Here is a 13,583-nt window from a genome sequence, read left to right on the forward strand (position 1 = left end):
CTTGTATTTTATGAAATTGGATGTCATTGAGAAATAAAGCAAAAATGTTCCATGCTTTTGTGGCTATCAAATCTGTAATTTGTCGGCCTCAATTCATGACAGGACAAGCATTGCAACGGAAGCAAGAATTGCTGAACTGACATGTATTATACATATTGAGCCTCTGCTTTGACTGAGGGACCAACCTCATTGAGAATTTCTGCAATGCATAATTTTTTCTTCTGATTTTGTATGTATTTTTAATCTCATCTGCAGGGTGATCTTAATTGGTTTCAGGAGACGTGTGACAATCCAGGTTGTGTATCGATAGGCAAGGCTTTCATTTCACATCATAGCATGATTCCTTTTCCTACCTGAGCTTCAGGATGGGGAATCAGTTGACAGGAGTGGCCCCCTCCCAGATCCTACCAGTGGAGCATTACTTGACAGATGTCTCGGATTATGAGTTTGACCACAGTCTTGGGAGTACAAGATTCTTCAAAGTAGCAAGAGCCAAGTTCAAGTATGTGTTATTGTATTCTGTGTTATATTCATATCGGGGCATCATCTAAGCCATTAATTGAACCTTTGGATATCTGCTTTGAGAGAAGAGGATATTCATGGATGTCTGTGGTGTTACATATGAATGTATAAGTTCCAAAGTACCGAGTGTTGAAAGTAATTTCACAGACAATTATAAACTTTGTAAGTACAGACTCAATGGCTTTATTACATAATGTCAGGTGCTTTCAAAAGATAGTCAAGGATTGAATCAGCTGTCAATCTATTTATAAATCATTTTGAATATGGCCATGTTTTCTCATAAACAAAGCATTACGTGGCAGATGACTGATGAGGAAGCTAGAATGTGTGTCATATCTATTGAATAAAGAGTAAATGTTATTGCATGTCAAATGTTATCTGACTCCATGATGTACAGTAGATAACAGTTATCATTGATATTTTTGGAAGATTAAATTAGAGTATGTGCAGAAATACTGTCATCAGCAAAACTATAATACCAGTACAATCAATGTTCACTGAATATGCCCCAACCAGAAAGAAAAGTCACACATAAGTTACAACTTTTTGTGTAGTATGTGTGTAATGTGTCAACAACTTCCTATTAAAAAGGTCATTGTAATCTGAAATATGTTCCTGGTAAAGACTGATAGGCCTGCATTCATGAAGATAGTTTAGATTTAGTCCATGGATTAAGCAAATTTTGTTTGCATAAATTATGCATGTGGCAGATCTTGTACGCCAACAACAGACATCCAACACAAATAACTAACCCGTGCATATGAGGACTATGCGGTAGGCTAATTTCATGTTTGTCCATTGACTACATTTAAACCATGAATTTAATTTCACCTACCGTACCTTTGTGAAATTGGGCTGTAACTCTCTGCTCGTTCTAAGTGACCAACAGTCTTTGTCATAGTATAACTGTGTTGTGTGTGAACCTCAAACAACAGAATCTCTTCCAATGTTTGACCACTTGTTTCAGAGAGGGACTGGCTGTGGTAAAAGTGTTTGTCATCCATGACCCCTCCCTCCCCCTGCGAAGCTACAAGGACCAGCTAGAGGCAATCAAGACTCGTCTTGCCAAGGGATCCAACTGCTTGCCCTTCTTGCGCAGCACTGTAAGCACATTGTCCTATGGATTCCCTGTCAGCAATGTAGTCCATTTGCAACTATATTGTCATGAAGATGGCAAACTTAAAGATGCAATTTTCTGTGTTGCACCCACATTGTTGACTTCTTTGTTAGATTGTTGTGATAGTCACAATATATTTCTTGAATTTCGTATCCATGTGAGATGTCTGTGTTGGATGCAGTGTACAGAAGGGAGACTGAACATATTACAATGTTATTAAGAAGGGACTGGCAATTCACATTTGTATCTGTTCAGACAATTGTTCTTCTGTGAGGTGAATGAGAGGTACTGCAAAAAAACATCAAAAACTTTAAAGAGCCGCATTGTGATTTTAGACATTGAGCTGAAAAAAAACCAAACATTATTTTTAACTCTTTCTAAACTTTTTAAGACATTGTTTTTAACTCTTTCTAAACTTTTTAAGACATTGTCATAAACTTTGTTTTCTTTTTTCTTTCTCTTGCTCAGGACTATATGACCGACCGATGTGTTTATCGCACAACAGGGTTCATTTTGTTGATTTACTTTCAGTTATGAAACTGAGGGCCAGTACCCCTAGTGAGTGCAAATGCTGCATGTTGGTTTGAGGCCTACTCTGCTTTAAAGAGTCATTGAAAAGGACTTTTGGAATGAAACCTTTAGAAAAAATACATTTATACTCTGTAAAGATATCAGCCACGATGGGTTAAGATCAAATTTCCCGAAAATAATTGCAATTTTTTTTTTCAATGTGTAAGAATCTTAAGATATGTTCAGAACGTGTTTATTTGAAATGATATGTTATCTGTACAGTTCATATGCCAGAATCTTCTTTTTTCACTATGTTGTGGATTTGTCTCTTTAGTTGTCAGATAAAGCTGCTCTCCTCTTCAGGCAATATGTACGAAACAACCTGTATGATCGCATCAGCACACGCCCCTTCCTCATCCCCATTGAAAAGAAGTGGATTGCGTTTCAGCTGCTCTGTGCTCTGAATCAAGCGCACCTTGTTGGGGTGAGTTTACATCTATCTTTACTTTAGTTCTAAACCTGCAACAAATATCTATGATAGTCTATTCTCTTATCGTTAGGTAGTTTTTGATTTGTTGATTGAAATAAACATTTTCAAAAGTTTTGATCCTTATGTTATGTTTTCATCTTTAACTTTGTAATTTAGTACTTTGCAGTCTTCAGATGTTTATATGCCTTCACATTCCAACTACTTCCTGGTATGATAAAGTTACATTATAAATCAAAATTATACTTCCATGAGTGTCATATGATTGGGATAATGTAATCTCCTCATGGAAATAAGTCACTTAATGCAGAAAGACAACTGCAAAAATGTAATGATTAACTTCACTGTACTGAAGGTACCCAAAAGTACCTTTTGCATGTTTGGCTTTAAAATGTTGTTCAATGGTATGAAATGACAAATATATATAATTTTCATGGTAAACCTTCCTCAGATTATCAATCTGTGAAAAATTACTTCGAAGATGATGATCTTTAAATGAATTGATGCCTCCCAGGTGTGCCATGGTGACATCAAGAGTGAGAATGTGATGGTGACGGGATGGCTGTGGGTCCTTCTCACAGACTTTGCCAGCTTCAAGCCGACTTACCTACCTGCTGTAAGTATGTGATACATATAGAGAGTCTTATCCGTTTTCTTGTTTTTATTTCCTGCCATTTTTTTTTATAGACTATCCAGTTGTACAGAATACATGATATTTGGCATGTAAACTTGAATTGGAATGTTCGGCATATAAATGCTATGAAGTAGTTACCATGAGATGCATTGTAATTACTATGTTTTCACACAAGTGTTTCAAGTTAAAGGTTCATTCTTGATAGCATAATGCATGATTTCACTGATCTCTACTTAGGGATTGCCAGTATGTAAGAAGAAAAAAAAAGTAAGAAGAGAATCTCCTATTTTCAGTAAATGCCTTCTTCTTGATTTTCATACTTTCCTCATTTCTGATTTTGACTTCTGCTAAATACACATTAAGGAGAGGACTGCCACATGATCTACAATATATTTCATGGGTCAGACATGCACTGACTTCCTTGTTCTAATTGTATGAAGAAACTCCCAAATTCGTACATTCTTCACTAGAAAAGAGGCTGGTTGTGTCCCATGGAAATATTTATGAATATGAAATCTTTCACGAATTGGGGCGGACAGCCTTTTTCATTGTGTGAAATTTTCACAAATTGCCACTGGCATTCAATGTTGATTGCATAGGTGAAACCTTTCATGTGCATTTTACTTTCACAAGTCCTGGCTCCTTGTGAAGTGTGCAAAAGTTTCACACATGTGAAAATTGAAATTACAATAATTGTTATGCAAGTTTCCTTTCTCTCACTTTAGGCCAAGTGTATGCAAGTTTTTACATTGCCTTTTTTTTTTTACATTGGATTTTCTTCCTAGGACAATCCTGCAGACTTCTCCTTCTTCTTTGACACGTCTCGCCGGCGGACATGCTACATTGCCCCAGAGAGGTTTGTAGAGGGCAGCAGCTCACGGCAGGTGGACAACTCCACGTCGGAGATGGTAGAGGGGCTACAAGTCCGGCAGGACGTGAAGGGAGGGGAGCTTACCCCAGCCATGGACATCTTCAGTGCAGGGTGAGCAATCAGGAATAGTGAGACCTGTCAATTGGGGAATACTACTACTATAGACAAAGGTCTATTCTCCACAAAAATTTGTCAAGAAGGCTAAAGATGCCTTTCCCTTTTGATCTCTCATATGTGGTAGCTATCTCTAGGATGATGCTAACCACTTGCTGCAGTCCTCATCAAAACATCTCTTGATACCAGAATGCAGCTGTCCTTTTGCAGTGGTGATCACAGCTTTCATCAGTTGATATGGAAAATCTTGCCCCTCAGATCTTCTTCACCATATCCACTGCAAAAGGAAACATTTTTTGTTTTTGTTTTTTGCATAGCATGATCTAGAATTAAAAGAAAAAAAAATATTTATATATGAAGTACCAGTATTCAATCGAAGTAGATCTAAATATAAAATAATTTACAAACTTCATACATACAAATAAATCCAGTTTCAAAGCACTTCCCTTTTTGAACTTTTTAGTGAACAGTGAAATATCTTTAACTGAAAAATCATGCGTATGACTAACTATAAGTTACACTCTCTGATAAATTGCTAAAAGAAAAGTAAAATAAAGTCATGTTTACTGTTAAGGTTATGCCTGAAATAAATTCAACAATCTGACTTGTGTTCTTTTCTTCTCATGAGGTAGCAATGCAGGCAGCTATAGTTACACATGTAACTCTATGAATCCACACCTGTTAATTATGTTAAACTCTATGGCCCGAATTCACGAAGGTGGTACAAATGAAACCATGGTTTAAACCATGGACAAAAACCATGGAGCGCTAAGTGTCGCACGGAATATTTCGTTACGAAATTGGATCATTTCGTCGACAAAATGACCATTTCGTTAACAAAATTATCATTTCGTGGAGGAAATGTTCATTTATAGTTACAAAATGTTGTCATTTCGTTACAAAATAATCATTTCATCGTCGAAATGACTGATTTCGTAACGAAATATTCCATGGGACACTTGGCACTTCATGGTTTTTGTCCATGGTTTAAACCATGGTTTTATTTGTACCACCTTCGTGAATTCGGGCCTATGTGTGGCTCCTATGATTGTGCTTTCACTCATGTTCCATGCGTGTTCTGTGTATAGCAGAGATATCACGCCTCAATCATTTATCAGTGTTATACATCCCATTGCACTGCTTTAGAACCCAGATGTTTGTTTGCATGGATTACAAAGAGTTTCCACCCATGTAACACCCATCTGTTTCAATCTTTAGACATATTTACATTGTACTACCATCTCATCCCTTTCTTTTTTGTCTTGTTGTTCAATATCTAGATGTGTGATAGCAGAATTGTTCACTGAAGGAAACGCACCCTTTGACCTCTCTCAGCTGCTGGCCTATCGAAGTGGAGCCTACTCTCCTGATGCCATATTGGACCAGATAGGGGATGAGCACATAAAGGTGTTTTATCCATAACAATTATGTTCGCACGTAACAAAATAGTCAAAACCTTGTATCAGAGTAGACATTTTTTTGATGCATGTGATGCATGTGATCTAGCCCCTATTTTGGGGGAGAGTATCATGTGCATTGATATACATGTGCATTGAGAATTTAACATTTATGCTCAAGGTAGTGCAGTAGGCTTTTTTATTCTTTAGTTTTTAAGGGGTAGTTGGCTGATTTTGATGAAAAATTACTGTTCCTGAATATTAGACTATAAATATGTACATAGCTGTATGAAAAGTTAAAGTAACTGAAAGGACTGGTACATTATTTTCATCACTTGGGGTCACAGAACCAATAAATCCCTTTGCACAGTGTTTAATAATGACAGTTGCGAACATAAATTGAAGAACTGCTTTCTTCATTTGAAGCCTAAAAATTTGACAGAGGAAACATTCATTGGTTAAACTGTCAGTAGTTAGTGAAATGCTTTACCTGATTTTGAAGACCACTTCGACAGGGAACTCAGTGTTCATGGGAGTATGAATTTGACATTCCATGTTGCACAGGAGCTTGTGAAGCAAATGTTACAGAAAGACCCAGCCAAGAGACTGTCTGCAGAGCAGTACCTGGTCCAGTGGAGAGGGACTGCCTTCCCGGAGTACTTTTACACCTTCCTCAAAGTCTATATGGGAGAGTTTGCTGGCATACCCATCTACCCTGCTGATGAGAAGATTGCTAGGTATCCATAGCAACAGTTAAACATTCGTATGACATCATCAACATTTCTTTTTTGACACTTAAGATTTTTGTTCATTTCAAAGGCATGCAAAAGTTAAATCTCAATTGTCATAAAAGAAGATTACTTTCTAAGTATAATGTACTCAGTAGGGTTACATATGATTATAAAAGTTACTGAATGTAAGTGTGAATCATGGAGTGAAGAATTATATGAATGATCCAGACATGCTACATAATTATTAGTGTGTGGTCAGTGATAATAAAAAAAACCAACAATAACAATCAATACCCTTTATGAGTTGATTGATAAATGTAAGGGTAGCAAGCGAAGAACAAGATTTCCTATAAAAGAATTGATCATGGAATTCTTTCAATATTGTCATACTCATATACTCATGCAACATTATTCTTAGAACTCGGGATAACTGAAGTCTAAATTTGCATGTCAAGAGTTGCAAGTTAGACTTGGGTGATCAGTTCAATGTGACATCAGTCATCATTGATGACAAATGTGGCTTTGTAAAACTGTGGCATTTTTAAATGCTGTTCCATTCTTGTTTGTGGTAGGTTGCGCAAAGACATGGGCAGCATCATGCAGACTTTGGTAGCCAACATGGAGAATGGGGAGAATGGACATCGTCATAGCAACAATGGACTGGTGATTGTCCTTTCTCTGGTCACAGCATGCTTGAGATCCCTCAAGGTAATATGTGACTCAAGACCCTTTACTTGATTGGGAACCATACATTCTTGTTGCATTCATTTTACATCACATTGAAGGCACACCTGGTGTTATCATCTAGTTGTTGGAGATCATGTTGCACACCTCCTAGAAAATGAGAAAACTGTAAACTCCTCTTGGGGATGTCAAATCAGGATGTGAAATTCTGCTCAGGGTTACCCATGGGGCTGTGCCAGTGATATGTGACCCATCAAGATTAAGCTCTATACCTTTGTGAGAGCTGTTCAAGATGCTTCAAAAGAATAGAAAATTGTTTACATGTTCTGCATTGTATAATTTGTTATGACACCATTTTATGAAGGACAAGTTTTGCTGTAGCCCAAGTTGTTTGAATCATGCTCATGTAATTACTATTACTGTGGTCTCATTGGCAGTGTCTGGAGCAAGCACATATACTCTATCTATCATTTTCATCTCTCTTTATTCATTTTTATTGTTTTGTGTTTTTTTTGTTTTTTTTTTAGTTCTGTGTGTCCCGCCTCGCTGCCCTTGATATCATGTTGATGATTGCCAAGCATCTCCCCGATGATATCATCCTGGACAGAATCACACCATGCATTGTAAGTTTCAAAAGTTAACACTGCAAAGTATTCCACGTGGGAAGCAGAGTGAATTCAAACAGACTGCATGGCGCTGCAGCCCTTCTCTTTCTCATATGGCAGTGATTGGTTTGTATTTCTAAAAGTAGCAAGCAAAACGTCATGTTCTTTTTTTTTTCTGCTGTGTGATTATCAGCTGAAAGTATGAATATGTTGTACGTCAGAATAGATATCTTGAGTGAGATATGCATAGTTGTACTTGTTTGTGCCTATGTTTGGGCTTATCTTACACAGCTACTGTGGAAGCACCTAGATGCCCTGGAGTAAGGTAGCACAAGGCAGTTGGCTGCAAGTCCACTACGAAAGACTAGGCAATGATGATAAAGTGCCTTGCCTCGCCATATAAGAGGAAACAGTCTTCCACTTTGTAAACTTTGGTTGATGCCTTAAAACACCTTAATACACATTGAAGATGGATGTTGAGTCAGCAATGATGGTTACTGTGTTTTTATCACAGTGAGTAAGCTGGTCCCGTGAAGAAAGTTAGGCAAAAACCTTTTGAGGGACAGAGAGGGAAAGAGATCTGACATTTTGCCTGTACATTCATTGCAATCAGCCGTTGGATTATCATGTGTCCTCTGTCTCATAAGTGAACGACAGTCAAGTGTATTATGTCTCAAAATGTTGCTCTGTATCACCAAGAAAATGAGAAATTGACTGAAATGATCTCCCATATTTTGCGCCTTTGGACAGCTTCACTTTGTGCGGGACCCATTCCCGAGGGTGAGGGCGGAGGCCATCCGGACCCTGACCCAAACCCTGACAATGGTCAAGTCAGTTCCTCGAGGGTGAGTTAGTAGTTCTCGGTCATTTCATTTCATTACCTACTTCAAAATATGGACTTTTATTTGTCAGTTCAGAATGGACTATTGTTACATGAAAGTTCCAGTAATCCATCAACAGTCTTTTTCTAATCAGATGTACAAGTATCAATGAGTTATCTTATAGAAAGTCATGATCTGGCATAACTGAAAATCATGTACTAGTAATTACTCAGTATACTGAAGTCATCCAGTTTTAGTTATTACGTTTATCAAATGCCAGTCAATTATGAGATTATCAGGCTCATTGTATAGAAAAAAAAAGAAATGTTACATCAAATCATAAACCCATTCAAACTGAGTTCCCACTGTTAAGTTCAGCATGTGAATTAATACAAGTATATTATGTCTATGTACTCATCTTTGATACCCATTCTATTTCGCTCTTTGTACTCTCAGTCACCATTTGCATTCAAGGCACATCATTAACGTTAGTGGTGCCTCTATAAGGCCATCACGAAAATCCTGCTATTATAGTGGTTGTAATCAGTGTCAGTGACACAGGCCTGGAAATGTCACCCATTTTCACAGTTAGGGTGAAGGTATACATACCAAAAATCCTCGTAATCTTATGATATATTTGACCATGTATTCCAATAGATAACTAGTAGACATTTTCCAGAAATACAACAAACACAAATGCATTTAAGTCAGCGAATGTTCACTCTATTGTATTTCTGATTTTCTCTGCCAGTGATGCCAACATATTTCCAGACTACATCTTGCCAAACCTGGTAAGTCTTGCTTAGGTGTTATTGGACTGAATTTACCTTGAATATTACAGCTGACATGGCAAAGTTTTCCTTGTCTGTTTTTCCCAGCCAGTATGTGACATGAAGTATCAGAGGGTTTGAGGTTGTTAGATGCTTCCTGGCAGAGGTACACTGTATTCTGCACGGCAGAATGAATGTAATGGTGAAGAATTTGTAGGCCCTGGAAAGGTCTGTTTTTCAGAGAAAAGTAAGAAGTTTAGAAAGGTAAGTGAAAATGGGAGGAGAAGAAGAAATAGAGATAGAGGTAAAAAAGAAAAGTGGAGGAAAAGTGGATGAAAGGAGAAGAGGAAGAACATGAACGAGGCATTCTTTCTTGGATAGTCCTTAAACGAACTATGGGTAGACCAGATAACGTCTGTTAGGCAGAGGAGAGGTAGAGTATGATTAGTTAGAAGAGAGGTGGTAAAAAGGAAGAAGTAGCGATCATCAGTAAAGACTGGATGTCATTTTTTTAGTGAGGAGTCCTAAAGAGGACTGATTCATTCGTTCAAGCGTATGGCACAATGCGCCTTATTGATGCCATTTGCTGACTCTTGCTAGTCACCTGGAGCAAACCACGAGGGGTCGGCATCATTCGCCTGTTTTCTTGTGTGGTAGGTAGGGGGACCACTTCACTGGGTTAGCACCCTGCTGTTTTTAATGAATGAATGAAGTGGGATCTTTTATGCGCGTGAGTTGTGGCTAACTCACACACGGAACCTTCCAAACATGTCTGTCATGAGTGACTAGGATGGTGACATCCTATACTCACAAGGTAGAATAAAAAGCAGTTCAATGCAAATAATCTAAAATTGAGCACTAGTTATTCTTAAATGAAATTTGCCGACTAGAGACCCTTTTCCTCTCAATTGTTCTGTGTGGGAATTAGAAGTATGACATTGTGCTCCTATATGGCTGGATATTTTACAGTTCATTCATCATTAACATTCATGTGGATTATTACCTCACCTACATGTTTTTTTTTTTCTCCCCAAGTCCAACATGGCCCAGGATTCGATTGACCTGGTCCGTGTGTCCTACGCTGAGAACATAGCCGTCCTGGCGGAGACTGCCCTCCGCTTCCTGGAGATGGTACAGCTGGACCAGAGTACATCCCAGAGTGAAGAGACCGTTGGGGTTCAAAACCCTGCCCAGTATCAGGTCAGTGCTCTCAATCCTGTCTCCACATTCCTACCCTCATTTGACATGCTTACCTCAGTTCCAGCTTGTCTTCTTCACAGTGTTTGAGTCCTGATTATTAGATCATATAATTTTCATTTCGTAGTTTTATGCGCAATATCCCATTTATCAACAGCTATGATCAATGCTAAAACCACTGGTGGTATGCAAAGTGTGTATTTCCATGTGTAATACTTTACTTAATGTTTTTACTGTACAAACTAGTTGTTTAACATGTCAAGTCTTGGGTATGACAAACTTGCGCATTTAGAATATGGTAGAGCACCATAAATCACATTCCTTATCTTTTTGAGGAGCTCAATTAATCTTCTTGTTGTGATTTTTGAGGAGCTCAATTTATTAAAACGTGATAGTGTCCGTTTTTCATAAAATTCTAATGAATGCAATGCTATACCAATTTGTTATTCTGCAAAACACAAGTAAATGACCACCACTGACTTAAAAAAAAAAAAAGTTTCAACCTGATGAATTTTGTGGAAGGAAGATAAGTCAAACTTTGTGATTAGTTCCTTAAGATGTCAGCTAACTGGTACCATTATTAAATAGATTTGAATAGATAGATAAGTGCCTGGCATGGTTAATGGATAAGTGTATGAATTGGACTTTGGAGGATGGACTGTTTAGGGAACGGATGAACAGATTACATAGTATGATGAGTACAGCTTTAAGTAATTTTCAGCTAATAAGCTGTTTGCAGACAGTATGATTGACACACTTTTTATGCAATACTTCTAACTGGCTTGCTTTTTTCACTTTCAAGGCAAGCTATGATGATGAGCTCCAAAACCTGCATGAAATGATTCAACAAAAGGTTGTCACGCTGCTCACAGACCCTGTAAGTAATATGTTTCTATTACTCATCTGTTGTGAGATGTGATGATGTAGTGGATTGCAAAATGTGCCTACCATAAGAAAGGCAAGGGTCCAATGTTGTGGCACTTACATTTTACTCTTCTTACATTCTTAGCACCTGTTATTAGCTCACCTGAGCCAAAGGCTCAAGTGAGCTATTGCGATCGCCCTTCGTCCGGCGTCCGTCGTGCGTCGTGCGTCGTCCGTCGTGCGTCGTCCGTCGTGCGTCGTCCGTCGTGCGTAAACTTTTACATTTTTATCTTCTTCTTGAAAACCCCAAGACCGATTTTCATCAAACTTGGCAGGTAGCATCCCTAGGGGGTTAGGAACTCAATTTGTTAAAATGGGCACCATGCCCCACCCAGGGGGCCCCCAGGGGGGGCCCAAACCCCCCAAAATTAAGGAATCTGTAAAAATCTTCTTCTCTAGAACCAGAAGTGATAGAGCTAAGTTAATACTATGAGTTAGTACATTGATGACTGTAGTTTCAAGTTTGTTCATGGCAGAATCAGGGGTGCCCCCCTTGGGACCCAGGGGAGGGGGGTGGGGAGGGGTCCTAATGGAGCCTAAATTATACATTTTCATCTTCTTCTTGAGAACCCCGTGACCAATTTTCACCAAACTTGGCAGGTAGTATCCCTAGGGGGTTAGGATCTCAATTTGTCAAAATGGGCACCATGCCCCACCCAGGGGCCCCAGCGGGGCCAAACCCCCCAAAATGAAGGAATCTTTAAAAATCTTCTCTAGAATCAGAAGTTATAGAGCTAAGATAATACTATGAGTGAGTACATTAATGACTGTAGTTTCAAGTTTGTTCATAGCAAATCCAGGGGTGCCCCTCTTGGGGGCAGGGGGGGGGGGGGTTGGGAAGGTCCAAATGGGGGCCTGAATTGTACATTTTCATCTTCTTCCTGAAAACCTCATGATGGATTTTCGTCAAACTTGGCAGGTAGCATCCCTAGGGGGTCAGGATCTCAATTTATCAAAATGGGCACCATGCCCCACCCAGAGGGCCCCAGGGGGCCCCCAATCCCCCCAAATGAAGGAATCTTTAAAAATTTCGGCCCTTATTGTACATTTTCATCTTCTACTTGAGAAGCCTGGTCAAATTTTAGTAGAGCTGTGAATAATTTAGATTAGTGACTGCGTGAAAGGTGAACTTGCGATACTCAGGTGAGCGCTAGACCCGCGGGTCTCTTGTTGTCTATTTAGAATGATATTCTATTCACAACTTGTGAAATGTGGGCACTGTAGCCCAAATTAATGGCAAGATTATAGAAACTCATTCAAGATGAAACAGGGGGGCATTCCACACCAGGTGTTTAGTGTGTCAAATCCTGTACTGATGGCATGCATAAATCTTCTGATGAGATTTTCATGGAACTTGAATGATTTACAAATGACATTATTTGCTTTTAATTTTAATTATTGGAACCACAGTTTCTTTTGTGGAACTTCACTGACATTTGTGCTGAGACTGTTAGGAATAAAGTGAAGTTTACTCTAAAAGTGGATATTTTCATGCGACTAATTTTTCGTGCTCAGTGGGGTAAGAAGAGTTTCGCATGTTTTTAATTCTGCGGAATCAAGACATCAACTACTGGAACATAATGGAAAGCAAAAATATTCGCGTGCTTTTATTGTTGCACTAGTTTTGGGTTGCGCAAAATGCGCGAAAGTTTCAACACCACGAAAATTTCCACTTTTACAGTAATGCATAAGTATCTCTTTGTCTCAAGTAATGTATAACCTGTAATATATCACATCTATCTTTGATATACAGAGGATCTGGATGGGTGTAGATTCGCTGAAAGGGACCGATTAGAATTAATTTACAGCCATAGATTTCATTCTTGTTCTCAAGAAAATGTACAGTATACTGTGTAGAATTGTCCTGCCTGCATATGTTGTGGTTCATTTTTTGTGTGAATGATTAAGATTTGCACTTTTCTCAACTTTCCCTTTATGCACACATTTTTTGTTTTATTGTCATCAGGAAAACATTGTGAAGCAAACCCTATTGGAGAATGGAATAACCCGTCTGTGCATCTTCTTTGGCAGACAGAAGGCCAATGATATCCTTCTCTCACACATGATCACGTTCCTGAATGACAAAGTGAGTCAGTGGTCAATGCCTGCCAGCAATCAATGTACTATTTGCACACTATGATCTGACTTAATTTGTAATTGCACATGAGAGTCTTTCAGATTTCAAGAAGAATCTGAATG

General features: G+C 38.6%; 1 protein-coding gene across 1 annotated transcript in view; it reads left to right on the forward strand.

Moving 5' to 3' along the window:
- Positions 1 to 261: 261 nt before the first annotated feature.
- LOC140238433 (phosphoinositide 3-kinase regulatory subunit 4-like) overlaps positions 262 to 13,583 on the forward strand; it is a 29,213-nt gene continuing 15,891 nt past the window's right edge. The window contains exons 1-14 of the mRNA XM_072318339.1: positions 262 to 502; positions 1,490 to 1,625; positions 2,484 to 2,633; positions 3,151 to 3,252; positions 4,056 to 4,252; positions 5,536 to 5,662; positions 6,217 to 6,389; positions 6,956 to 7,091; positions 7,595 to 7,690; positions 8,423 to 8,517; positions 9,245 to 9,284; positions 10,299 to 10,463; positions 11,263 to 11,337; positions 13,351 to 13,470. Coding sequence (XP_072174440.1) covers positions 366 to 502; positions 1,490 to 1,625; positions 2,484 to 2,633; positions 3,151 to 3,252; positions 4,056 to 4,252; positions 5,536 to 5,662; positions 6,217 to 6,389; positions 6,956 to 7,091; positions 7,595 to 7,690; positions 8,423 to 8,517; positions 9,245 to 9,284; positions 10,299 to 10,463; positions 11,263 to 11,337; positions 13,351 to 13,470 — 1,749 coding nt within the window. The 5' untranslated portion in view covers positions 262 to 365. The remainder of the gene's footprint in view (positions 503 to 1,489; positions 1,626 to 2,483; positions 2,634 to 3,150; positions 3,253 to 4,055; positions 4,253 to 5,535; positions 5,663 to 6,216; positions 6,390 to 6,955; positions 7,092 to 7,594; positions 7,691 to 8,422; positions 8,518 to 9,244; positions 9,285 to 10,298; positions 10,464 to 11,262; positions 11,338 to 13,350; positions 13,471 to 13,583) is intronic.

This window comes from Diadema setosum, chromosome 15 (assembly GCF_964275005.1).
Source record: "Diadema setosum chromosome 15, eeDiaSeto1, whole genome shotgun sequence".
In the NCBI taxonomy this organism is placed as follows: Eukaryota; Metazoa; Echinodermata; class Echinoidea; order Diadematoida; family Diadematidae; genus Diadema; species Diadema setosum.